The following is a 27,205-nucleotide window of genomic DNA, read 5'->3' as shown; positions in this document are numbered from 1 at the left end:
ATCGCTCCTTTTTGGCTAGAGCTCAGAGAGGGATTTAATTGCCTTTCTGAGGGCCTGCCCTGTGATTCCTACCTTCCTCAGAAGCTTGGTCATGGATTTGGCCACAAATCCTCCTCCGACCTCCAAACTCTTACCTTCTTCTCGGTTGCACCGTATTCACTTGCAACAGTGCATTAAAATTCTTTAAAATTTAGACATGCAGCACTGGTAACAGGCCATTTTGGCCCATGAGTCTGTGCCGCCCAATTTATACCCCATTAACCAGTACTCCCCCCCCCCCCCCCCCGGCATGTTTTGAACAGAGGGAGAAAACCAGAGCCCCTATGGAAAACCCACGCAGACACGGGGAGAAAGTACAAACTCCTTATAGACAGCGAGGGATTCAAGTCCCGATCGCTGGCACTGTTGGGGGATTTGGCGCATGTTAACACTTCTAGCTTAAAACTAGCTTCCTTTGTTTATCATTTGGAGCCACGGCAGGGATGGAGATTAATGTTCACCCAGAGAGAGTGCTGCCATTTAAGAAGGAGTGAAAACTCGAGCCTTTCCAAGAAACCCTATCTTTAAAGGTTAACTTTTCAGGTAACCAGTCACTGTGAGATTTAATGCGATTGGCTTGACAAGGCAGCGTAAACAGACTGCACTGCTTGCTGTCGGACAGCTGCTACAAATGGAGACTGTTAGCTTCATTTGCTCTGCTGTTATTTTAAGGACTATTAGACAGGATTATAATATATTTTTTATTGTTTTCATATAACATTTCTATTAATCCAAATTCCCAAATGCAAGTTTTAGTACAAAAATATTTAGTGGTAGGAGTTAGGCGAGTATTTTATGCTGTTCTCCATCGCCATGGGGGACACTTTAAACCACGGGATATTAAGGTTCGGATTTTATACTTGGCGTATATGACGACCTCTGGTTTTGCGGTGAAAATTTTAAGGTCCAAATTCTGTCTTTTAACTCCGACATATACGGTAATTCATGCAGTCCAGATTTTAAAAAAATGATCTAGCGCCTTTATAAAACAAGCAACATTTGTTGCCAACAGACTGAGTTTTGACTGAATCCACAATTGAAGCCCATTCCAATCCCAGCGGAAGACTTGAGGCTCAAATACTCTCATTTTATAGGTTGGACCACTGGGGGTGCTGCTTCCTACCGGTCTCCCAATATCAATTAAATAGCAGTAAAATAAATACCTCCCGTCCAAATTATTCGGCAGTGCTCCACATCTCTTAAATGTGGAACTAATTGCTGATCCAAATACTTGGTTTCACAAGCCCGGCCCCCTTACACGCTCCTGTGTGGCTGTGCAGTAATTGGTTTGCCGTGACAACCTGTAACCCTGTAAGCAGATGCATTGATACGAGCCTTCTGTGTTAACGCATTTGGCATTTTTGCAAAGAATTGTGATATCCTCAACTTCATCACACTCGTTCACATCTGAAAGGAAAGGAAAGATGTTATAGAACATTACAGCACAGTAGAGGCCCTTCGGCCAACCTATGTACCTGCCAAAAAAAGGACTAAACCCACCCTTTCCCATAACCCTCTATTTTTCTTTTATCCATGTGCAGATGTCTCAATGCCCCTATAGTTCCAGCCTCCACCATCATCCCTGGCAAGGCATTCCAGGCCCCCACAACTCTGTGTAAAAAAAACCGCACCCCTGATATCTCCCCTAAACTTCCCTCCCTTCACTTTGTGCTCGGGTGTTTTCCGCCCTGGGAAAAAAGGTGCAGACTGGCTACCTGATTTGAGCCTCTCATAATCTATTAAGTCTCCTCTCATCCCTCTTCGCTCCAAAGAGAAAAGTCCCAGCTCTGCTAGCCTTGTTCCATAAAACATTTCTTTTCGATCCAAGCAGCATCCTGGTAAATCTCCCCTGCGTCCTCTCTACAGCTTCCACATCCTTCCTGTGATGAGGTGACCAGAACTGAACACAATACTCTAAGTGGGGTCTCACTGGAGATTTGTAGAGCTGGAACATTACCTCTCAACTCTTGAACTTGATTCCTTGACTAATGGAGCCTAGCATCCCATTGGCCTTCTTAACTATCCTAGCAACCTGTGTCACCTTAAAAAATATCTGTGGATTTCGACCTCAAGTTCCCTCTGTTCTTCCACACTGTTATATATCCTTCCATTAACCAAGGATACCTTACTGCAGCTGTACAGGGCCTTGGTGAGACCCCACCTGGAGTATTGTGTGCAGTTTTGGTCGCCTTATCTAAGGAAGGATGTTCTTGCAATGGAGGGAGTGCAGAGGTGATTCACCAGGCTGATACCTGGAATGGCAGGAATGACTTATGAGGAAAGATTGCCCAAATTGGGATTGTACTCGCTGGAGTTTAGAAGATTGAGAGGGGATCTCATAGAGACATACAAAACTCTGGCAGGACTGGACAGAATGGATGTAGAAGGGATGTTTCCAATGGTGGGGGAGTCCAGAACCCGGGGCCATGGTTCCAGGATAATAGGCTAACCATTTAGGACCGAGATGAGGAGGAATTTCTTGACCCAGAGGGTGGTGAATCTGTGGAATTCATTGCCACAGAGGGCAGGAGAGGCAGGTTCATTAAATCTATTTAAGAGGGAATTAGATCCATTTCTTCAGTATAAGGGTATTAAAGGTTACGGAGAGAAGGCGGGGACGGGGGTACTGAACTTTAAGATCAGCCGTGATCTCGTTGAATGCCGCAGCAGGCACGAAGGGTCGAATGACCTACTCCTGCTCCTATCTTCTATGTTTATATGTGCTCTACCTTCAAGTTTAACCTACCAAAATGCATCACCTCATACTCATCTGGATGGACTTGCATCCAGCGCATTGCTCACACACACCCCCGTCCTCCACGCTCATTGCACATTCAGTGCCTCTCCACCCACAGCGAGCTTCCCCCCCACTTCAAGCCCACAGTCCCTCAGACTCAGCCTGGTTGTCGCAACCTCAGGTGACGTGCTAAAAAAAAATCAAATGGCTTGTGGGATGCTTTAGAGACTCGAAGGGAGTATCCCAACTTAGACCGACAGCCCTCCAGTCCCTGGCACCGAGATTATTGGGGAAGCTCGGTCGGCTGTAGAGGCTGTGATCATAGTAAACGCACTGAAATGCGTCCGCTTTCACCATCTACAGGAGACAAAGATCTATTGCCGATATTTTGGGCCTGAGCCCTTCTTCAAGGAAAAGTCAGAACAGGGAATATATCAGAAAGTCTCAGAATTCAAACAACGGGGGAGGAATCCAGACCAACAAAAGATGTTAACTGGATGCGATAAGGGACTAGGTAGAATTTATCGTCAATGCGAAAGGAAAGACTACGGGGGAAGGGGGGGAAGAAGTTGGGGGGGGGGGTTTAACGAAAGGCAGAGAAGTCAATATTAATGCCATCTGGTTGGAGGGCACCCAGTCGGAAGGGGGGGAGGGAGGAGTGGACAAGGGAGCCACAGGGGGAAAGTGGTCCCTACAGAAGGCAGAGAGAGGAGGTGATCGTGTAGTAGGTGGCAGAAATGGCGGAGGAGGATGTGTTGGATGTGGAGGCTGGCGGGGTGGTAGATGAGGACTGGGGGAATCCTGTCAAGTGAGTTTATTGACCCGCATGCTTCCCACTGCCCTCTCCCGACAGTGCCCCTCCCTTTCCACTCCATACCAACACACGTCATCTTGGTCATGTCGAGTCTGTATCCGGTGTCACAGTCACAGGTGAAGCCTTCAGGCACACGGATACACTTGCCGTTCTCACAGCCGTCCAGAATTCCACATTCCTCCTCCTGCAGGCTGTTGAAATGCTGGAAGTGGGCTGATCAAAACAATGCCATAGCAAATTCTGTGGTTACTTCCACTCCACAGAGACAGGGCTTTAATTTGGAGGGGGGGAGGGCACGTGGAGTGGGAGGGTGAGGGAGGAGATATGAAGAGAGGGGAGAGAGAGAGGGGGGAAGAAGTGGGTAGAGGGAGGGAGGGGGCGAGGGAGGGAGGGGGCGAGGGAGGGAGGGGGCGAGGGAGAGAGGGGGCGAGGGAGAGAGGGGGCGAGGGAGAGAGGGGGCGAGGGAGAGAGGGGGCGAGGGAGAGAGGGGGCGAGGGAGAGAGGGGGCGAGGGAGAGAGGGGGCGAGGGAGAGAGGGGGCGAGGGAGAGAGGGGGCGAGGGAGAGAGGGGGCGAGGGAGAGAGGGGGCGAGGGAGAGAGGGGGCGAGGGAGAGAGGGGGCGAGGGAGAGAGGGGGCGAGGGAGAGAGGGGGCGAGGGAGAGAGGGGGCGAGGGAGAGAGGGGGCGAGGGAGAGAGGGGGCGAGGGAGAGAGGGGGCGAGGGAGAGAGGGGGCGAGGGAGAGAGGGGGCGAGGGAGAGAGGGGGCGAGGGAGAGAGGGGGCGAGGGAGAGAGGGGGCGAGGGAGAGAGGGGGCGAGGGAGAGAGGGGGTGAGGGAGAGAGGGGGTGAGGGAGAGGGGCAAGAGAGAGGGGAGGGGGTGAGGGAGAAGGGGTGAGGGAGAGGGGGTGAGGAAGAGAGGGTGAGGGAGAGGGGAGAGGGAGGGGAGTGTGGGGGGGGTGAGGGAGGGGGTGAGGGAGGGGGTGAGGGAGAGGGGGTGAGGGAGAGGGGGCGAGGGAGAGAGGGGCGAGGGAGAGAGGGGGCGAGGGAGAGAGGGGGCGAGGGAGAGAGGGGGCGAGGGAGAGAGGGGGTGAGGGAGAGAGGGGGTGAGGGAGAGGGGCAAGAGAGAGGGGAGGGGGTGAGGGAGAAGGGGTGAGGGAGAGGGGGTGAGGAAGAGAGGGTGAGAGGGAGGGGAGTGTGTGGGGGGTGAGGGAGGGGGTGAGGGAGGGGGTGAGGGAGAGGGGGTGAGGGAGAGGGGGTGAGGGAGAGGGGGTGAGGGAGAGGGGGTGAGGGAGAGGGAGTGAGGGAGAGGGGGTGAGGGAGAGGGAGGGGGGAGAGGGAGGGGGTGTTGGAGGGTGGGGTGAGGGAGGGGGTGAGGGAGAGGGGGTGAGAGAGGGGGTGAGGGAGAGGGTGAGGGGGTGAGGGAGAGAGAGGGGGTGAGGGAGAGAGAGAGTGAGGGAGGGAGAGGGGTTGAGGGAGGGAGAGGGGGGTGAGGGAGGGAGAGGGGATGAGGGAGGGCAGAGGGTGAGGGATGGCAGAGGGTGAGGGATGGCAGAGGGTGAGGAAGGGGGAGTAGGGAAGGGGAGATACAGGGAAAGAGAGAGGGGGAAAAGAGGGGGAAGAGAGGGGGGAAGAGGGGGAAGTGGGGGGAAGGGGGGGAAGAGGGGGGAAGAGGGGGAAGGGAAACGGGGAAAGGAAACAGGGGGAAGGAAACGGGGGAAACGGGGGAAGGGAAACGGGGGGAAGGGGAGGAAAGCAAGGAGTAACAGAAAGGGAAAAAGATGACAGCAAGGAACAGAGGGAGGGATATGTGCATGTGAGAGGGATGAGAAGGCGAGGGATGAGAGAGGGAGGAAGGGATGAGGGAGAAATAGAGGGATGAGAAAGAGGGAGGGAGAGAGAGAGTGAAGAAAGATGCTGGGTTGGCATCACACGCCTGTACTCACGCTCAGATTCCTCGTTGGTGATGGTGCTCCTTGGCCGGATGGCCAGGTGCAAGGCCGGTGCAGGGTCTCGCTGCCGATTCTGCAGCCAGGGAGGTGCAGAACCGCGTCGGGCCAGGTTGCCGTGGGCACTCCTTGTGCTGTAGCCACGGCCAATGTGCCTGGTCCGCGGCCGGGAGCGGGGCTGAGAGGGGAACGTTTGCTCATCGCGGGCTGGTCCAGAGCGCTGTCGGCGAGACTCGTAGAGTGAGCGGCCACCCAAGGAGTCCTGAACTGGGAACGGCTCAAGTTCTGGGGGCCTGGACTCTCTGCTGCCGGAGAGTGGAGGCTGGCCAGCATTGTACACTCGAGGGTCAAATGTCCTGAGAGAACCTGGAGAGAACTCGGTCCCAAACTCCGACCCGTAAGGGTAACCATCATCTTCATCAATGGGTGAACTCAGGTAGTTACACAATACATTATGATAATCTGCAGCAATAAAGAGAGATTTGGCTCATGGAGCTTTCCCTTTCTCCTGTTCACCCCTCCCTCCCACCCCACTGCCACACCCTAATTTATCCCTTGTTCCCCTGATCTCTCCCATGGGCTGTCCACAGGGCAATCCTGAGAAAATGGATCAGAAGTCAAAGCACAGGTCCTTAAAAGGGCAGAGAGGATCACTGGGGTCTCCCCACCCACCACCAACGACGTGATCTACCGGGATCGTTGTCTGAAGAGGGTGCGCAAAATCACCGAGGACCCCTTCCACCCTTCATGCAGCGTCTTTCAGCCTGCTCCCGTCGGGGGAGAGATCCAGGAGGATCAGAGCCAGTGCCACCAGGCTGGGGAACAGCATCTTCCCATGGGCAGTGAGAAGGCAGAATGACCAAAGGAACTGTTCGCACTAACCATATGAGACAATATCAATTTATTTATTTGTATTGATGAAATACAGATTGTACCTCTTTAATCGGGCAATGTTGGGACCTGGCCATTGCCGGACCTCATAAAATGCCAGAAAACAGAAATTGACCCCTAAGGGAACCCCCTTGTAAACATATCAAAGGTAGAACAGAGCTTTAAACAGGAAATAATATTGTGGGACGGCATGGTTGGCGCAACGCCTTTATAGAGCCAGCGATTGGGGCTGGGGTTTGAGTCCCGTGCTGTCCAAAAGGAGTTTGTACTAATGGCGACAGATTCAAACGTGCCGGACCATGGGGGTTGTCGGACAACAGAGCACAAGATAAGAGAGGTACAACCTGTACTTATCCTGCATATGTATTGTTTGTCTGTATGTATGTGCGTTATGTCTGGTTGTGTGTCTGCGTGTTTTGCACCAAGGACCGGAGAGCGCCGCTTCATCGGGTTGTATAATCAGATGACAATATACTTGACCATCTGGATAATAAACTTGGCACAAGCCCAAGCCCCCCCATAACCTCTGCATGTTTTTAAAGGGCAGGAGGAAACCGAAGCGCCCAGGGGAATCCCACGCAGACTTGGGGAGAACGTTAAAATCTCCTTACAGACAGTGCGGGATTTGAACCCCAGGTCACTGGCGCTGCAACAGCGTAGGCTTGCACAGATTAGTGGGTTGAAGGGCAGTTTCTATGTTCCACGCTCTCCATCGTACTGGCCTCATCAAAGCTATGTCCCGGAGCCACCGATTCCTTATTACTGGACATCGGTCCAGGGAAATGGCCTTCAGTGGTTTTGTTCCACGGATATCGGTCGCTCCCCAGCTGCCCGAAAGACAATGGGAACATTCCACAGATACTGAACCCTCACCGGAGAATCCCTTAGTCCAGTGCTTCTCAAGTTTTTTCTTTCCACTCACATATCACCTTAAGTAATCCCTATGTCGTCGGTGCTCTGTGATTAGTAAGGTGGGATGTGAGTGGGAAGGGAAGGTTGAGAATCACTGCTCTAGACCCAACTGTTACCAAAATATTTTGCTGGAGAAAAATGGTCATGGAGTTCTGAAACCATGCACATAACGAGTAAATGAGGGACGATTAAAACAGTGGTTTTCAAACTCTTTCTTCCCACCCACAGACCACCTTAAGCAACCCCTTACTATTAACATAGCACTTTTGGCAATAGGGAATACTTAAGGTGGTCTGTGAGTGGAAAGAAAACATTTGAAAACCTCTGCCTTAGTGGCACCGCCAACACTCGGGAGAGCGTAGCGCTGGATTCAGCTCAGGATGTTTGGCAGGATTTGGAGGACCACTCAGAGGTCAGCAAGTGGAGTCACCTGTATTTCTAGCTGGGCAGAGGGCACAATTCATTCCCCAAGCTTCGCCGTATTGGCAGCAACACTCCGTGTAGGTCGTGTGTCGCTCCAGAAAGGGCCGCTTGCAGAACAAGTTAACGCCGACTTCCTGCCAACAGAGAGCCATGTGGATTTCTGTGAGGGGGGGCAGAGAGGGTGGAAAGAGGGATGGACGGGAGGAGAATGGGGGGGGAGGGGGTGGGAGAAGAGAGATGCAAAATTGGTAAAATGACGAATCCATGCTTTGCTTCCCATTTGTGACTCAACCTCAGCCATTCTCAACAAGGGAGCCTACAGCATCCCCCCCCCCCCCCACCACCTCACAAGGGGGCCACAGCACAATTAAGGGGGGCCTTGAATTGAAATCATAAATTAAAAAAAATTTTAAAAATGTGGTCAGTAGGAGAGAAGTAAAGGTTCCATTATGGTCACGTAACACTACATTTAAAATGTCACATACATGAAATTCTTGAACTCTTGTCTCCCGTAAGGCAGACGGAGAGTCGCCACTTTGTCCAGCGCCCCTCACAGAAACCTACAGCACCTGGTGTTCCCAGGCAGTCTCCCCTCCAAGTACTGACCAGGCCTGAGCCTGCTTAGCTTCCGAGATCAGACAATCTTAGGCGTATTTCAGGCCATTAAGTGTGGAAGAAACCAACTAGAGTTGACTGCTGAGCGGAGTGAAACGTGAAAGTTTGCAGACAACTGTCACTGTGGTAAAAACACATAGAGAGAGGCTGGTGGAACTCGGGTCGGTGTCGCAGCGTCAATAGGAGGTAAAGATAATAGAACCGACGTGTCGGGCCTGAGCCCTTCTCCAAGGTAAAAGCAAAAAAAAAAAGGAAGGCGTCAGAGTAAAGACTGAAGACTGGCCGGGGGGATGAGTCAAACTGGATAGCATCAATATCGACGTCTCCATTTTCTGTTAACCCCTCCTTTCTTCTTCCCCTGTTGCCTTTCCCCCAGCCCGCCTGCTCTCTCTCTTCACTTCTCCCTTGTTGAGCATGTCGAAAGAATCAAAGGCTTGTTGATCCAAACCAAGGTTTTTATTAACTAAAAGACTGGAGCATATCACATGTAGGTCGACCAGTCCAGAATGACCTGGTCTGGCTAGGAGTAACCCTTTAAGACCTGCCAGTAGGCGTAGCTACGCTCTCAGCCAATCACAGACACCCTACACTGCAATCTACACATATACACGTATTTTGATGCCTTCCTGTTCTTTGCTTCTACCTTGAAGAAGGGCTTGGACCCAAAGTGTCAGTGATATACCTTTAGCTCCTATTGATGCTGTGAGACCGGCTGAGTTACTGTGTGTTTTTAAACTCGACTATTTCACAGGGAAGGGGGCCCATCAACTTTGAGCAGAGTCCTAAGGCTGGGGGAGGGAGGGGGGGGGGGGTGGAGATAACCAAATAAAAGGTTGAGAATGGCTGCTCTAAACCTTGCTCAAACATTGGGTGCAACTGAACGTCCAAATAATTTCAAGGCAATGGGAAAATGGAATTATTAGTTGTAACCTGAAAGAATAATTTCAGAGCAAATCCAGCCAAGAGAAAGAATCATGTAGGCCATGTATATACTGTTATAGGAGGAAGCCGTTCAGCGCACCCTGACCATTCTGTGCCAAAAACACAGTGGGGAATCAAACTTCCCATTGATCTGTTTGTGGTCTTGAGAGCTTATTGGTCAGCAAAAAAAAAAATCATCCAGGTACATCTCTAAACGTAAAAACACACCATGCTGGAGAAACTCGGCAGGTCAAATGGTGTCCTTTCTATAGCAGTGGTTCTCAATCTTTTTCTTTTCACTCACATCCCACTTTAAATAATCCTTAGGCCATCGGTGCTCTGTGATTGGTAAGGGATTGCATAAGGTGGGAGGGAAGGGAAGGTTGAGAATCACTGCTCTAGACCCAATTGTTACTGAAATAATGATAAATGGCCCATTTCCTTTGGAGCGATAAAACCATGCACATAACGAGTCCGAGGGAGGAGAACTGGAAAGGAGAGCAGGTTAGCAGAAACCTCCCTTCTCCACCTATCACCTCTGCAACCACCCCTCCCCCCATCCCCCCCCCATCTCTCATTTTCAGATGCCTGCCGACATTTTCACATACCTTGATGAAGGGCTCAAGCCAGAAAGGCTGGTTATGTATTTTTTTTAATCTTTGCTTTACAAAGGACCCTGTTTGACCAGCTGGGTTTCTCCAGCTTTGTTTGTTTTGACTTCAACCAGGGTGCCTGCAGATTTTCGTGTTTCACCTTTCTAAAGGTTCTGAGAATCTCTGCCTCCATCATTGAAGATCAAGGTGATTGTTGCTTTTCCAAGGGAACAGGGCTTACCCTGGGCATTGGTCTGCCACTTACCGAACCGCTCAGTGCTGTTGGAGATGCATCGGCGAAGCGTGACGTCAAGGATGAGGGGAGGCTGGCAAGAACAGTAATAGGATCCCACTGTATTCACACAGTCAGCGTTGTCACAGGCAGTCTTGTCCTCACACTCGTCATTATCTGACAGGAAGGAAGAAGCGACGTTTAATCCTGAACTTTGACCCTGCGGAGGAGGAGCGGTGCGAGTTACCAAGCCTGTGCCTACACCATCTCTGATTGGGCCACAGACCAGACCGCCCTGGAACCCTGCTTCACCACTTGGAGATCATTTCTCCACCCCGTTCCCTCGCCGACATGTCTGTCCACTGCCTCGTGCACTCCGCAAATTGGAGGAACAACACCTCATCTTCCAACTGGGCACCCTCCAACTGGATGGCATTAACATAAACATCACCGATTTCCATTGGGGGGCCCCCCCCTTCTCACTTCCCTTATCCCTAAGTTTCCTTTCCTCCATCTTTGCATTCACAGAGCCACCCCCCCCAATTAATTCTCAGCCTTTCTCTCCTGCCATCTAATCCATGTCCAACTCTGGCCTCTTGGCTGTTGGCCTGAACTCCGCCCCCTACCCCTTGTTCCCATCTCCTCCCCATATCTTTTTACTCACACCTTAACGAACGAATAGCTGATTCTCAGCTTTCCCTCCCAAGCCTCCATATTCCTTGATTCTTTTACCACAAATGAAATTTCTTCTCATCCCAGCCTTGAATATACATGCAAAATACCAGGATGTTGCCTGGATTGGAGAACGTGTCTTATGAGGGCAAGGTTAGCAGAGCTGGGACTTTTCTCTTTGGAGTGTAGAGGGATGAGAGGAGACTTGATAGAGGTCCACAAGATTATGAGAGGCATAGATAGGGTGGACAGCCAGGGTGGGAATAGCAAACTCCCAAGGACAGAGTGAAGGGAGGGGAGACATCAGCGGCAATTTTTTTTTTTTTTTTTACACACAGAGCACCTGTAGGCACCTGGAATGAATGCCTTGCCAGGGATGTTGGTGGTGGCTGAAATATTGGGGGCATTTAAGAGACTCTTAAACAGGCACAAGGATGAAAGAAAAATAGAGGGTTATGAGGTAGGGTGGGTTTAGCACTTTTGTTTCAGGAACATATGGGTTGGGACAACATCAAGGGTCGAAAGGCCTGCACTGTGCTGTATGCTCTATGTTCTAACTTATGGACTTTAGATGAGAGACTTCCAAACACCTTCAATCCATCCTTGCAGAGTTAAAAGAGATTCCTTACTCGGAGATCATTAACCCTGATTTTGGACTAGAGTAAACAGCTCAGCATTTCATCAGTGAATTTATCACTCAAACTTCGAATCTCCATAAAATACAGCTCCATTCTGGCCAATCTTGCCTCCAAGGGGAACTCTCTCAACGCTGCAAAGATACAAAGCAACGCCACATCACTCCCCAATACCAAGTCTGACCAAGGTACCCCAGGAGAGAACCAATCAAAGGCTGAAGACTTGGAGCAGTAGAGGGAGCGCAAGAACACCAGCAAGATTAGACAACAGGAGGCCTTGTGAAAGAAACAAGAAATGGGCTTGACAACAGGACAAGAGAGGTTGTGAGCCGGAACAGTGATGAATCCCAAAGATTTGACGACCTAATCCCAGAGCTTTGAAAGAGGGGACTGTACAGTTGGTGATTACCATTGTCTGTAATTATTCTTTGGATTGGAAGTATCAAACTAAGATTTGGCTCTCAGTATCTGGCTGTGCAACTGTTCCTTGACTTGCCAACCTGCAAACTGCAAGCAGTGAGGAATGGTGACAAAACTGACCTTAAAACCAAGACTGCCTACTCGACCCCTTGCTATACACCTGATAGACTTGCAGCTGGGTGGTCAGTATAGCTCTCTTGCCACCTACAAGTCTGCAGAGGACTCCGCCATCCTAGGCCGGATGGCAACAGGGAGACGAGGGCTGGAAAGAGATAACGAGTCCATCGGCAACGGTTTCACAACCGCTCCCTCCATTGACTTCAAGAAACAGAGCACATGTCCGTGCACACTTCAACAAAGCTGAGGTGGAGAGCTTTGCGTTCTTAGAAATAGGCACCGCTAAAAGGGTGGGTTCAAATCCAGTGCTGTCTGTAAGGAGTTTGCATGTTCTCCCCGTGGGTCTCCTCCGGGTGCTGATTTCCTCCCACCATTCAAAACGTACCAGGCCAATTGGGTGTAACTGGGCTTGTGCGCCAGAAGGGCGCACTGTGCTGTACGTCTAAATTAAGTGAAAAATCAGTGATTGGGAAAATGCCAGAATCCACAATGCAATTTTCCCGAGAACACCTTGTATAATCGACAAGCAATTGTGGTGAATTAAGATTTTTGCAAAGCTTTCAATAATATCCCACACAATTGTTTGGTTCCAGCACAGGTAACTGGGGTAATGCCTTCGTTTTTGGACCAAAATAAAATGAAGAGTAAATTAAGACAATGGGCAGCACAGTTAGCGCAACGCTGTTACAGCGTCACCGACCCAGGTTCAAATCTGGTACTGTCTGTAAGGAGTTTGCGTGATCTCCCCCGTCTGCATGGGCTTCCTCCAGGCACTCTGTGGGGTTTAAATGGGCAGCAGTGGCTTGTGGGCCACAAGGGCCTGTTACCACGCTGAAGTCTAAATTTAAATACATTTGAACATATTTTAGGTTGGCAGGATGTGGAACAGGGATCAGTGTTTGGACCCTGGATATTCGCTCTTGCAACGATGACTTAGCCAGGGAAACCAAATGTCATCTTTCTCAGTTTGCTGATCACGTCGGATTTCACGTCGGTTAGTGGGGAAGGCAGGATGCTGGAGATAGGAAAGGAAGGAAAAGTGTTTAAAAAAATTAGCAACAGGTCAGGAAAATGTAATGAGGAAAATGCTGTCACGGATTGACGGATGGAACCCAAGTCAAGACTCATTCAATAAGGGCTCAAGCCCAAAATGCTGGTCATGTATCTTTATCCTTGCTCTATAAATGACACCTGCTGAGTTTCTCCCACCATGTAGTTAGTTTTACTACGATCATGGGGTCTGCAGACTTTGCTTTTCTTCCGTTATCAGACATCCTTGTCGCTCTTCACCTGTCCCAGTTTTCTATACCTCTCATCCCTTCTTCCCTGCTGTTGTCTAAACCTGTCTCTGCAGCCCTCTCCCATCCCTGTCTCCATCTTTCCCGAGTCTCCCCATCTTAAGTGACTTTGCTCTCTTTCCTTCTTCCCCTTTATTTCCTCCCCCTTTTGTTCTCTCTCTCGCATTCCCCCTCACACTTGACACAAGCGCCATTCCGAATCCCTGGAAAGATTGCTTCCAGCTCCCTCGCTGACCATCTCCCTGCACCTTAACTGTAGCCTCTTTCACACCGCCGATTCCGAGTGGGTTAACCGGCTAATTTAGCGGGCCCGTTCCTGGTGTGAAACGTCCTTGCCTGGCAGGGTGAGTTAAATTCAACTGGGCGGGGGGGCAAGTGTCAGAGCCCGGCCGAGTTAACTCACTAATTGCCTCCTGGCTGTGTGAAAGCACAACCTGCTCTCGCATCGTCACCGCTGAGGTGGGAGCTCCCCCGCCACTCCCCTTTAAAATGCCGGGTTGTTGATTAACTAGGCAGTGGGAAAGGCTCGCGAGTGCAGCATGCCCGGCAAGTTTAGCCGCTTCCAAGGAGGGTTGGCAGTGTGAAAGGGCTTTACTGACTCACCAATGCACTCAAAGAGGGTGGAGTGGTAATAATATCCAGTCAAACAGTAGCAGGAGTATTCAGGAATGGTGTTCACACAGACGCCGTTCTTGCAAACCTCCGAACCAAAGAGCAAGCATTCATCAGCATCTAAGGCAAAGAGAAAGCAAATGAAGTTACCGTCGAATAAATCCAGAATTACTGTTCATCCACGTTAAGGGACACTTGTGCCACTCTTGAGAGTAAAAGGCTATTCAGGAAATATATCTAATGTATTTTAGCAGAAGCATGAAAAGAATAAATGAGAATCGTGGTGCTGCCCGGTTGGAGAGACAGAGGGACTTTTCCACAGGCTATTGAATCTCCCATATCACCCAGACCATAATGTGACCACATGATCACCATGTCAGTATTCCAGTAGCAGTCCTAATATCCGGACTGCTCGGTGAACGGGTCGGTCCTGCTGTTTCAGATTCTCAGGCTGTACTATTCAAATTTAAGGAGAATAAATTAGAAATGAACCGATAAATTTGGATAGTTTATTAACGAAATATCTTTCAGATAAAATACAAGGCACAAAAATTTTTTTTTTAGTTCATTTCCGCGCCTTCAGTGCACCTGTGGCGCCGATGCACACCTGCTGAAAAGGGCGGCAGGGTTGGAATAGCGGTTGGGCGAAACGCAGTTACAGCGCCAGGAAAGGAGCTTGTACGTTCTTCCCCATGTCTGTGCTGGGGCTCCAGTTTCCTCCCACCCTTCAAAATGTACCGGGGGTACTGTGTGCACTTCTGGTCACCGATTTATAGGAAGGATATTAACAAGATAGAGAGAGTGCAGAGAAGATTTACAAAAATGTTGCCTGAGTTTCAGTATCTGGAACACAAGGAGAGATTGAGCAAATTAGGTCTTTATTCTTTGGAACATAGAAGGCTGAGAGGGGATTTGATAGAGCTGATAATGAGAGGGATAATGAAAGGCTTTTCCCATTGAGAGTAGGAGAGATGGATACAAGAGGTCATGGGTTGAGAGTTGATGGGCAAAGATTTAGGAGTAACATGGAGGGGAACTTCTTTACTCAGAGAGTGGTTACTGTGCGGAATGGGCTTCCGGGAAAGGTGATGGAGACAGGGTCAATTGTGTCATTTAAGAAAGAGATGGATAGGTATATGGATGGGAAGGGGATAGAGGGATATGGGCAGAGTGCTGGTAAGTGGGACTAGAGGAGGGTACTTGGATCAGTGCAGACTAGAAGGGCCAAATTGGCCTGTTTCCGTGCTGTAATTGTTATATATGGTTATGGGTTGTAGGTTAATGGGGTGTAATTGGGTGGCACGGGTCGTGGGCTAAGGTGGTCTGTTATCGTGCTGTATGTTTAAATTAAAAAAAAATATTTTAAGAAGTTTGAGAAGTCTGGATCCTTGGGTGGTCCAAATTTTGGCAACCAGACTTTTGGACTTTTACTGTTGTTACAGAGTTCTGTGTCGTGTATTGGCCGATGTGTTGTGTGGTTTTATGTTAAAAAGTGACAGTTTGCCTTCAAGAGCCAAGGTGAAGGTGGACTGGTGAGAGAGTGGGAGACAGACTGGGCATGTGCAGATGATCTAAAAATTTCTGGACTTGGACAATAAATCACCACTGGGTGGTGCTGTGGAGTGGAAGGCAGCCCAGAGCATGAGTCATGGTCTGGAGAACAGTTTAGAATGTTGGGCATTTTAAAAGGGATGAACATTTTGAAAGCAGCCAGAAGGATCCAGACCAAGCCAGTGGTTCCTCTCTCTGCAAGCAACACAAGACAACTTCGAATTTTGTGCTCTCTCTCTCTCAAAGATCATTTGGTTTCAGTTTACCAAACAAACTGAATTTTGTTTATGATCTTTGCTTCGGTTCAGATCGAAGTTTTGTGAATCTTGTTTTTTTTTTGTCTAAGTTTGGTTGGAAATATAACGTAGACTTTAATTACATATGTTATATTTAGGCTGGGGAATGTATTAGTTTTACACTGTTATAGAAATTTGCCTAGTAACCAGTGGGCATTGTTATACAAGGGGGGATTCCGAATTAAAGTTTGAAGGTGAATTTTTTGGTTAATAAAGTAATTGTTCATCTTTACCCCTGTGTGATATGTCTTCTTTGTGGTTGCTGGTTTGATCTTGTAACACTGTGCTGAGGGAACCCTTTTTTTATATATACTATCAGCCAACCAACTGTGAATATATATTTATTTCCTTTCTTTTATTGTACAGCAGGACTGAACTGTTGAGGGCAGGCTCTGTGAACAGTTTGTGGCTCCTCATTTAAGAAAGGATACGGTTCAGAAGAGGTTCACAAGGATAATTCTGGGAATGAGAGTGTTGACCATATGAGGATCCTTTTATAGTTCTTGGCCTGTACTTGTTGAAATTTTCAGGGGGGGATGGAGGGTGGGGGGGAGTTAGAAATCTCATTGGAATATTTCAAATGTGTAAAGGCATGGACAGAGTAGATGCTTCGTTAAAATCGCTGTTATAATCGTATCAAATCGACTCATTACGTGCAGGGTTTCAGACCTCCAAAGGAAATGGGCCAGTGACCATTTTTCACAAGCAAAATATTTAAGTAACAATTGGGTCCAGAGCAGAGGTTCTCAACCTTTTTTCCCCCCACTCACAAACCACTTTAAGTAATTCCTATGCCATCGGGGCTCTGTGATTGTAACGGATTGCTTGAAGTGGTATGTGGGTGGGGAGGGAAGGTTGAGAATCACTGCTCTAGACCCAATTCTTATTTTGCTTGAGAAAAATTGTCACTGGCCCATTTCCTTTGGAGTTCTGAAACTGGGCAGAATACAAACCAATTAGGGACGATTAAAACAGTGGTTTTCAAACTTTTTCTTTCCACCCACGTCCCACCTTAAGCAATCCCTTACTAATCACAGAGCACCGATGGCCTAGGGATTGCATAAAGTGGGATGTGAGTGGAAGGAATAAGGTTTGAAAACCACTGATCTGGATGATAATGCGGTAAATTGGATCAGCAAGTTTGCCGATGAGACCAAGATTGGAGGCGTCATGGACAGAGAGGAAGACTTGCAGAGGGATCTGGACCAGCTTAAAAAAACCTGAAAAATGGCAGATGGAATTTAATGCAGACAAGTGTGAGGTGTTGAATTTTGTAAGGACAAACCGAGGTAGGGCATACACAGTAAATGGTAGGGCACTGAGGAGTGCGGTAGTACAGAGGGATCTGGGAATGCAGATACATAATTCCCTGAAAGTGGCATCACAGGTGGATAGGGTTGTAAAGAGAGCATTTGGGCCATTAGCCTTCATAAATCAAAGAACTGAGTGCAGGAGTTGGGATGTTATGGTAAAGTTGTATTAGACATTGGTGAGGCTAAATTAGGAGTATTGCGGGCAGTTTTGGTCACCTAATTTCAGGAAAGATATCAATAAGATTGAAGGAGTGAGGAGAAGATTTACTAGGATGTTGCCACGACTTTAGGAACTGATTTACAGGGAAAGGTTAAACAGGTTAGGACTTTATTCCCTGGAGCATAAGGGATAAATATATACAAAATTAGGATCGGTACAGAGAAAGTGATGCAAGCAGGATTTTTCTGAGGGTAAATGAGATACAGACCAGAGGACATGGGTTAAGGGTGAAAGGGGAGAGGTTTTGGGGAAACATTCAGGGATTGGATTGCGGAACAAGTTGCAGGCTCGATTTTAACATTTAAGAAACATTTGGACAGGAGAGGTACGGAGGGCTATGGACTGGGTGCAGGTCAGGGGGACTAGGCGGAATAATAGTTTGGCCCAGACTAGAAGGGCCTAATTTCTGTGCAGTAATGCTCTTCGGTTCCTCCTGCAGATTTTCTTGTTCATCTCCGAGATAGGAGGAGTGAAGTGTTGCTGCCATCTTGTGGCAATGTCAGAGTTGGCAGGTGAGGGTTGGTGGTGCCTCAGTGACCACACCTAGAGCAGATGAAGTCCAGGATGCTCTGTACAAGGGGCTGAAAATCATTGGAATCACATAATACAGCACAGTACAGGCCCTTCGGCTCTCAATGTTGTGCTGACTAATATATTCCCTGCCAGAAAAAAAAGCACTAAACCCTCCCCTACCCCGTAACCCTCCATTTTTCTTTCATTCACGTGCTTGTCTTAAAAGTCTCTTAAATTCCCCCAATATTCCAGCCTCCACCACCATATCCGGCAAGGCATTCCGGGCACCCACAAATCTCAGTGTAAAAGATTTACGCTTGATGTCTCCCCTCCCTTCACTTTGTACAGATGTCCTCTGGTATTTGCTGATCCTGCCCTGGGAAACTGGCACTGGCCATCCATTCTAATACAAACCAGAAGGCTGGGTACAGGGTTAATGGTCGGGTACTTAACAGTGTGGATGAACAGAGGGACCTTGGGGTGCAAATCCATACATCCCTCAAGGTCACCACACAGGTTGAAAGGATAGATAAGAAGGCCCATGGGACACTGGGCTTCATTAATAGGGGGATTGAATTCAGGAGTAGAGAGGTCATGTTGCCACTCTACAAATCTCTGAACACAAATTGTGTTCAGTTCTGGTCACCTCATTACAGGAAGGATGTGGAAGCTGTGGAGAGGGTGCAGAGGAGATTTACCTGGATGTTGCCTGGATTGGGAAACGAGTCTTCTGAGGCAAGGTTAGCAGAGCTGGGATTTTTTACATTGGAGTGTAGAAGGATAAGAGGAGGCTTGATAGAGGTCGACAAGATTAAGAGTGGCCCCTCTGTTCATCCACACTGTTAAGTACCCGACCATTAACCCTGTACCCAGCCTTCTGGTTTGTCCTTCCAAAATGCATCACCTCACACTTATCCAGATTGAACTCCATCTGCCACTTTTCTGCCCATCTCTGCATTCTGTTTATATCCTCTTGTAACCTTTGACAACCTTCAGCTCCATCCACAACTCCTCCAACCTTGGTGTCATCCGCAAACTTACTGACCCATTCTCCCACCTCTTCATCTAGCTCATTACAAAAATCACAAAGAGCAGATCCTTGCGGCCCCTCCATTAGTCACCAACCTCCAGGCAGAATACTTTCCTTCCACTACTACTCTCTGCTTTCTTCCAACAAGCCAATTTTTTATCCACATGGCCAAGTTTCCATTGATCCCGAGCCTCATGACTTTCTGGATGAGTCTCTCATGGGGGGCCTTGTCAAATGTCTCGCTAAAATCCACATAGACCACACCTCCCACCCTATCCCCATCAAATTATTTTGTTACCTCTTCAAAAAACTCAATTAGACGAGAGGCATGATCAGCCTTTCACAAACCATGCTGAGAATCCTTGAGTAGACTGTACCTCACTGTGAATGGCCTTGGAAGGTCAACTTTATGAGGGCAGGTCGTGCCTCGCAAACTAAACTAAGTTGTTCCAGGAGGTGACTAAAGAAATTGATGAATGTAAGATGGAGGACGTGGTCCATTTGGATTTTAGTAAGGTGCCTGACAAAGTGTTCCCCATGGTAGGCTCATCCAGAAAGTCAAGGGATCCATAGAAACAGGTGCATAGATTCAGAATTTTCTTGTCCTCAGAAGATGGGGGTGGTGGTAGCTGGAGTATTGGTGTCTAGTAATGATTCACATGGTTTATCTGCTTTTTTAAATTTTTATGAATGACTTGGACGAAGAAGAGGAGGGGTGGGTCAGTGAGTTTACAGATGACACAACAGTTGGAGATGTTGTGGATCGTATAGAAGGATGTTGAAGGTTACAATAGAATATAGCCAGATGGAATAGAGACGGTTCAGCAGAGAAGTGGCATCTGGAAAAGTAGGAAAGGAGATAGTTAGTAGCATTGTAGAGGAACAGAAGATTCTTGGGGTGCAAGTCCAGAGATTCTGCAAGTTGATAGGGCAGTTAGGTGGTGCAAGGTGTGATGGCCTTCATTGGTTGAGGTCAAGGTTCATTGGTTGAGGTCAAGGTTCATTGGTTGAGGTCAAGGTTCATTGGTTGAGGTCAAGGTTCATTGGTTGAGGTCAAGGTTCATTGGTTGAGGTCAAGGTTCATTGGTTGAGGTCAAGGTTCATTGGTTGAGGTCAAGGTTCATTGGTTGAGGTCAAGGTTCATTGGTTGAGGTCAAGGTTCATTGGTTGAGGTCAAGGTTCAATGTTTGTAGCAAACATAAGACTCTGATCAGCTCAAACTTGGAGTATTGTGTTCAGTTCTGGTTACTTCGTTATATAGAAAGGATCTGGAAGTTTTAGAAAGGGTGCAGAGGAGATTTCCTAGGATGCTGCCTGGACTGGAGAAAGGTTGAGGGAACTAAGGACTTTTCTTTTCAAATTGGACAATGAGAAGTGACTTAATAGAACATTACAAGCCCTCTAGTCTGTGCTGAACTACTACTGCCAAGCCCCATTGACCTCCACCCAGACCATAGCCTTCCATACCTCTCCCATTAACGTAGCTGTCCAAAATCTTCTGAAATGTTAAAATTGAGCCCATATTCATCATTTCACTCGTTCCTCACTCCCACCACTCTCTGCATGAAGAAGTTCTCCCTGATCTTTTTCGCTTTCACCCTTGACCCACATCCTCTGGTTTGTTGTAAGAACCCAAGGCTGGAGAAACTCAGCAGGTCAAACAGTGTCCTTTATATAGCAAAGAAAAAGATAACCGATATCTTGGGCTTGAGCCCTTCATCAAGGTATGAAAATATGTTGCAGGCATCTGAACAAACGGGTAAGGCGTGGTGACAGCTGGGAAGCAGTGAGAATGAATCCCACAGAACTCTCTTCGCAGACCGAAAGAGAACTTCTTCAGGGTAGGTGTCCCTCGAAGAGTTTTACAGTAGACAGAAGTAAAACAACTCACTGTTTTACCTCCTCTGGATTGTATCTCACCTGCCCTCAGTGGAAAAAGCATCCTGTAGTTGCACGAGGGACACAGTGAGCAAAAGAACCACATAGAGTTGTAAATGAGTTGAACCAACTTAATTTAATACAACTCTCACACATGTTTAAATCCCTTGGAACCCAATGATGCTCTCGACTCCCAGGACTTTTATAACCTCAGCCGCTAGGCTGTGGGCTTGCCCTGCACCTGGGGCTCTCACAGTTAGATCTGCCGTGGACATGCCCACAACTCCATGAGCCAGTTCGACTGTTGTGTGGGCGAGCTGCCTCATGACCTACATTTACACTGTCTATAACCCTCATCATTTGCAATCTCCCCTTATTCTTCGACGCTTCAGGGAATAAAAATGATGAGATGCATGGAGAGGGTGGAAAGCCAACTTCTTTTTCCTAGGATAGCAATAGCCTAATTTCAGGGAACTCATTTAAGATGAGTGGAGGACATTTAGGGGAGACATCAGAGTTAATTTGTTTTACGTAGCGGATAGTGGAATGCACTTCCGGTGGTGATGGTGGAGGCTGGTACAAAGACGACGTTGAAAAGACTCTTATTCAGGCACATGGATTTAGAAAAATAGAGGATTATGGGCTGTGATGTTTGGAAGGGTCAGATCAGGGGTGGGCAACCTATGGTCCACAGGCTGGATCCAAATTTATCCAGCCCACAACTCAACGCTCAGCAATCAGCAACACGTTTTTTTTTTAAAACCCCGCCAATGTTGGCAGCTTGCGGGAAAGCGGTTGGTTCGGCTACCGTAGTGCAGTGCATTGTGGGACAATCAAGCGCTGCCGGCCAGGCGGGCAGTGGGGTCCGATTTCGAGCGGGCAATCGTCGAGTTTGGAGCACGTGGGCTCGGCCCGCAGGTCACGGGCGCTGACATTGGGGAGGGGCGAGGCCGGCAGGTATGCGGGGTGAAGCTGCCGTCCGGATCCCACAGGCTGACAGCCCAATGTTTACTGGCGGGCGTAGTCAGGGCTTCTCCCGGGAGGCAGTGGGTGCCGCCCCAGGGAATCATTTTGGGATGAGAAGGTGAACTCGACTGAACTCGAGCTTCACCTATTTATAGAGCTATTTCTTGTGCAGAAAGGTAAACTTCTTCTCCCATTGATTCTTATTGAGCCACCAGGCCTGATACTTGTTAAAGGAGCCGGGTGTAATGAATTTCGAGCAGGTTTCAAACAACAATCAAAATCCAGTTCCCCATTGATTGAGCTGCCATTTGTTTTCATTACGATTAACTTTTTGGCTTTTATGTAGTTTTTAAAAATTGAGTCATTTTAATGACGAACTCGAGATTTTTGATGCATTTCCAGATTGGAAGGCACCTCCCTGATCCAAAATGCATTGTCATAATTTTGTTTGGAAGGAATATGGTCGATCTCGTTGCTTGAACGTTTCCTGTGGGTTGTTTTGATACATCACCGTCAAGTTACTGTGCGTTCATACATTGTACATTATACATCCCAAGCAGAGACGATTGAAAACTTCAATTACAATGTCTGTGTCTCAGTATTGATTTCATTTATGGTAGCATCAGTGTGCTGTTCAACCACTGACACGCCATGGTGAAAGGTTGCCCGCCCCTGGGTAAGATTGATGGTGGTATAAGTTTATATAGGCCAGCACAACATCGTAGATCAAAGGGCCCCCACACTGTGCTGTATGTTCTCACACAGACACAACACTGGCGCAGAAAGAGCAATCGCAGGATTAATCGCCGAGCGAATGTGGAGAAAAGTCAAAGCAGATCAAAACAGAAGTCTCAAAGGCTGACAGTCTCAACTCACCTATGTAACCTCTTCCAAATATTGGGTGTGGAATGGAAAGAAATCCTTGTCCCCAAGGGCACAGAGATCTGTATTCATCTGCAACACAATTAATTCAAGGGTAAGAAAAAAACATCTAATTTAGATGACAAATGAATTGGAGTTGTGTTACTGAGAAATGTGCCATTCACCTCACTACATTCAAGCCCCATTTTTGCACATTGGCATTAATCCTGTACATCTAAATGCCTTAAACCCAGTAATTGGATCGGATTCCATTGCCTCTTCTGACAATGTGTTCTGAACAGCAACAGGCTTTAAATTTAAAATGTTTAAATTTACGCGCACACACAGCACGGTAACAGGCCTTTCTGGCCCAATTAGCCTACAACCCCTGTACAAATGGAAGGGCTGGAGGAAACCGGAGTGCCCCGGGGGAAGCCCACGCAGACACGCGGAGGATGTACACACTCCTTGCGGACAGTGCCGGATTCGAACCCGGGTCACTGGCGCTGTGATAGTTTAGTTCTAACCATGCCTCCCAAATTTAAATATAGTAAAACCCCTGGTATCCGGCACCTATGGAGATAGGTGCATGCCGGATGTGTATTTTCCAGTTGCTTGAGATTGTGTGGTTGAGTGGACTGGCGAGTTAACGGCGAGGCGTGCCAATTTTAAACCTGCATTTTTTTTGGTAGTTGCCTGAGGCTTCCAGTTGCTTAAATTCCAGATGACAGGGGTTTTACTGTATTAGGTGTGAACCTACTGAGAATTCCCAGTGGTCTGGCTGTCCCTATACCTCTCACACCTTATGTCCAATAGCCTTCCACCTCTTGGCCCCTTTCCCACTTTGTATATGTAGTGTCACCCCTCATTTTACTGTAGTTTAGATAAAGGTTATATGTTATATGGCGAGCTCTCCACTGGCCACCATGACAGAGGTGCACCAAAGAAAAGGTACAAGGACTGCCTAAAGAAATCTCTTGGTGCCTGCCACATTGACCACCGCCAGTGGGCTGATATCGCCTCAAACCGTGCATCTTGGTGCCTCACAGTTTGGCGGGCAGCAACCTCCTTTGAAGAAGACCGCAGAGCCCACCTCACTGACAAAAGGCAAAGGAGGAAAAACCCAACACCCAACCCCAACCAACCATTTTTTCCCCTGCAGCTGCTGCAACCGTCTCTGCCTGTCCCGCATCGGACTTGTCAGCCACAAACGAGCCTGCAGCTGACGTGGACTTTTACCCCCTCCATAAATCTTCGTCCGCGAAGCCAAGCCAAAGAAGAAGATGATAAAGGTCCCAAACTGACTATTTCTATCCCATCCCTTCAGTTGCTTATTGTTCAAGATGCTACAAGCATGTTCCCTGGTTCTTCCATTCCATTTCATCACCTTCCATGTTTAATGGGCCACCCTTTGCCATTTCCATTTCCTTTCACAAGATCCCACCACTAGACCCATCTTCCCTTCCCTTTTCCCACATTCCAAAGGGACCATTCTTTTTTGTAAATCTCTGGCTCGCTTTTCCATCAAACCATCAACAGCAGAGTGACCCACTCCATCCGGTACTCCCGCTGCGGCCTCCTCTACATTGGACACCGCCTGGGAGATCGGTTTGCTGAGCACCTCAGTTTTGCCCGCCGCAAAGCCCAGTAGCCACCCACTTCAATTCCCCGTCCCATTCCCTCGCTGACATTCCTGTCCATGATCTCATGAATTGCCAGATTGCAAATTGAAGGAACAACACCTCATCTTCCATCTGGGCATCCTCCAACCAGATGGCATTAACATTGACTTCTCCAGTTTCCATTGAATTCCCCACCTCCACCCCCCCATCTATTCCTTGTTTCCTTTCCTTCAGCTATGTCTCTCTCTCTTTTCCCCTGTCTCCTTTCACAGAACCAAAATCAATTCTCACCTTTCCTCTTATCAGATCCAATTAAACAGACATTTTGTCTGTTGGTCTGGACTCCTCCCCTCCCATTCATCCCCTTTTCTTTCCCCAGCCTTTAATTCAGATACATGTCTATCTTCACTTGCACCTCAGGAAGGGCTCAAAATGTTGGCAACACCGGACAAAATAAAAATCAATAGGTTTGTTTCCTGAAAAAATTGAGGTGGGGTGGGGTTATGATAGACAACATCAAGATGAACACTGAGATAATTTCAGATTACAAGGAAGTTAGAGAAACATGAAATTAACTTTTATTGAATTCAGCATGTTTAATTACATGTTTTCAAAGTATCTCCAAACCAAGCTCTCAGGTTGATTGCACATGTTAGACAACAAATATGAGGAGCTCAGGATTTGTCTTGGTCACCAATTTTACCACCGAAGTAGAGCTCATAGGGTTTCTTAATAAGTGCAGTCATGCTGCGTCTTTGAGCCTTAAGCGTATACTCGCCACACAAATGTAACAGAATGTATCGCAGCTCTTGCAACATTGATGAGATATTTCTGCTGCACTGAATCTTCCTGAAGACAATAAATGCTATTGTTAAGTACACTCACTGTGATATTGCCTGAAGAACGTGTTCAATCTATATCAGTGGTTCTCAACCTTTTTCTTTCCACTCACATCCCACTTTAAGTAATCCCTCTGCCATCAGTGCTCTGTGATTAGTAAGGGATGGCTTAAAGTGGGATGTGAGTTGGGAGGGAAGGTTGAGAACCACTGCTCCAGACCCAATTGTTACTGAAATATTTTGCTTGAGAAAAATTGTCATTTGGCCCATTTCCTTTGGAGTTCTGAAACCGTGCACATAACGAGTCAATGAGGTACGATTAAAACAGTGGTTTTCTAACTTTTTTTTTCTCACCAAATACCACCTTAAGCTATCCCTTACTAATCACAGAGCACCGATGGCAGAGGGATTACTTAAAGTGGTATCTGAGTGAAAAGAAAAAGTTTGAAAACCACTGAGTTAAAGCAAATATATTATGTTATCTTGCTGTATGTCTAAATTTAAAATTGAAGACAAGTGGTATGTGAGTGGAAAGCAAAAGGTCGAGAACCACCATCATTTAGATAATCTATTTCCTCCGTGGCCGACTTCTAAAGTGCTCCACGATTAATGCCTTCTGCTAGTTCAAATCCTCGTCCTTTGATTTAATATTGCCTTTAATTTCTCCTGTCAGCAATGAGTTTTTAGGATTGAAAGAAATTTATTTTGCACGGTTATTTATTGGAACATTTTGTTATGTCTGAAATTTATTTTTAAACGTCCTTCCACATCCGTTTCTTTATCCTAAACTTGCAAAGCAACATAAATCAATTTTAACTGCCCAACACAAAACAGAGGACAGCACAGGACCAGGGTCCTCGATCCCAGTGTCAGTCCTGAACTTGATGTCCAAATCTAACTAAAAATTTACTGCTTGCACCCCTTTCGTGTTCATTTATCTATCTAGAGACCTCTTAAACATTTCTATTGTATCTACTTCCATTGCTACTCCTGGCAGTCCAATCCAAGCACCTACCTCTCTCCCTGTAAAATACAGGTACACAATCCTTTATCTGGACTTCTAAAATCCAGAGAGTTCCAAAAACCGGCAAGTGGGGAGACAGACGGCAGCGCGAGTCGGGTGGGCGAGAGACAGGCAGTGCGAGTCGGGCAGGTGAGGGGGGAGACTGGCAGCACGAGTCGTGGAGGCGGGGGGTGGGGAGAGATGGCAGCGCGACTGGAAGGGGGTGCGGGTGGATACGACAGCACAATTCGGGTGGGCTTAAATCTGGCTTTCTGAAATTCGGAACACACTGTCCCCCAAGGGTTCCGGATAAAGGATTGTGTTCCTGTATTTGTTCTCTCCTCAGAACTGCTACCCTTCTAAACCAGGCAACATCCTGACACACCTCTTCTGTATCCTCTCCAAAATATCTACATCCTTCCTGGAATGGGAGCGACCAGAACTGCGCGCATTTTTCCAAGTGATGATACAGAGTAGAAAGAAAAAGGTTGAGAACCACTGGGCTAGCCTTTCCTGACACCATGGGACCCATATCAGACAGCCATCTGGAGAGTATAAACACAAGGCTGGAGAAACTCAGCAGGTCAAACAGCGAACTTTATGTGGCAAAGATAAAGATACAGAACCAATGTTTTGGGCTTGAGGTACGGGCACGTGATCAAACCAAGGCCACCCGTAAATTTGAAGGAGCAAAACTCTCCACTGGATGGCATTAATGCCGACTTCTCAGGCTTCTGCTATCCTGCTTCCCATTTTTCCCCTTCTCCATCCCTCTGTCTTCTTTCCTCCAGCTCTCCACGCCCTTTGCTCTCCATTCACAGAGCCATCCCCCCCCCTCCCCACATTTGCTGGTGCGCCCACCCTCCCTGATCCACCTATTCCCTCCTGCCTGTCCCCTTCCACGAACTGGAGAAGCCACACCTAATATCCCGTCTGGGCACCTTCCCACCGGATGGCATTTCTGGTTTCCACTAGAAGATTCCCCGTTCTCCCCTATCCCTCTATCTCCTTTCCTTCACCTCTTTCCCTCTCCATTCCCCCCCCACCCCCCTTTGCTGGTGTGGCCTCCCTCCCCATTACCCCTTCCCTGCCTGTGGGACCGGGTTCCTCCTCCAACAGCCCCCCCCCCACCATCTTGTTCATTTTGCTCATATCTTTGATAGAAGCCTCAATCCTGATACAATGGTTAAGTATCTTTACCTTCACCAGGTAGTTTGACCTGCTGAGTTTCTCCGGCCT

General features: G+C 48.0%; 2 protein-coding genes across 4 annotated transcripts in view; one reads left to right on the top strand and one right to left on the bottom strand.

The window, feature by feature from the left end:
- Positions 1 to 277: 277 nt before the first annotated feature.
- LOC138748409 (latent-transforming growth factor beta-binding protein 4-like) overlaps positions 278 to 27,205 on the bottom strand; it is a 131,290-nt gene continuing 104,362 nt past the window's right edge. For both annotated transcript variants that reach the window (XM_069908545.1, XM_069908547.1), the window contains 7 exons: positions 22,518 to 22,595; positions 13,866 to 13,994; positions 10,154 to 10,297; positions 7,767 to 7,919; positions 5,531 to 5,995; positions 3,654 to 3,803; positions 278 to 1,446 (listed from right to left, as the gene is read on the bottom strand). In XM_069908545.1, the coding sequence (XP_069764646.1) occupies positions 1,277 to 1,446; positions 3,654 to 3,803; positions 5,531 to 5,995; positions 7,767 to 7,919; positions 10,154 to 10,297; positions 13,866 to 13,994; positions 22,518 to 22,595 (1,289 nt within the window). In that variant the 3' untranslated portion in view covers positions 278 to 1,276. The remainder of the gene's footprint in view (positions 1,447 to 3,653; positions 3,804 to 5,530; positions 5,996 to 7,766; positions 7,920 to 10,153; positions 10,298 to 13,865; positions 13,995 to 22,517; positions 22,596 to 27,205) is intronic.
- Positions 18,053 to 27,205, top strand: part of LOC138748410 (trafficking protein particle complex subunit 6b-like) — a 136,302-nt gene continuing 127,149 nt past the window's right edge. For both annotated transcript variants that reach the window (XM_069908549.1, XM_069908548.1), the window contains exon 1: positions 18,053 to 18,057. The gene's annotated coding sequence lies outside the window, so the exon portion shown is untranslated. The remainder of the gene's footprint in view (positions 18,058 to 27,205) is intronic.

Source organism: Narcine bancroftii, chromosome 13 (assembly GCF_036971445.1).
Source record: "Narcine bancroftii isolate sNarBan1 chromosome 13, sNarBan1.hap1, whole genome shotgun sequence".
In the NCBI taxonomy this organism is placed as follows: domain Eukaryota; kingdom Metazoa; phylum Chordata; class Chondrichthyes; order Torpediniformes; family Narcinidae; genus Narcine; species Narcine bancroftii.
The sequence above is the reverse complement of the archived record's forward strand: the minus strand, read 5'-3'. Positions and strand labels throughout refer to the sequence as shown.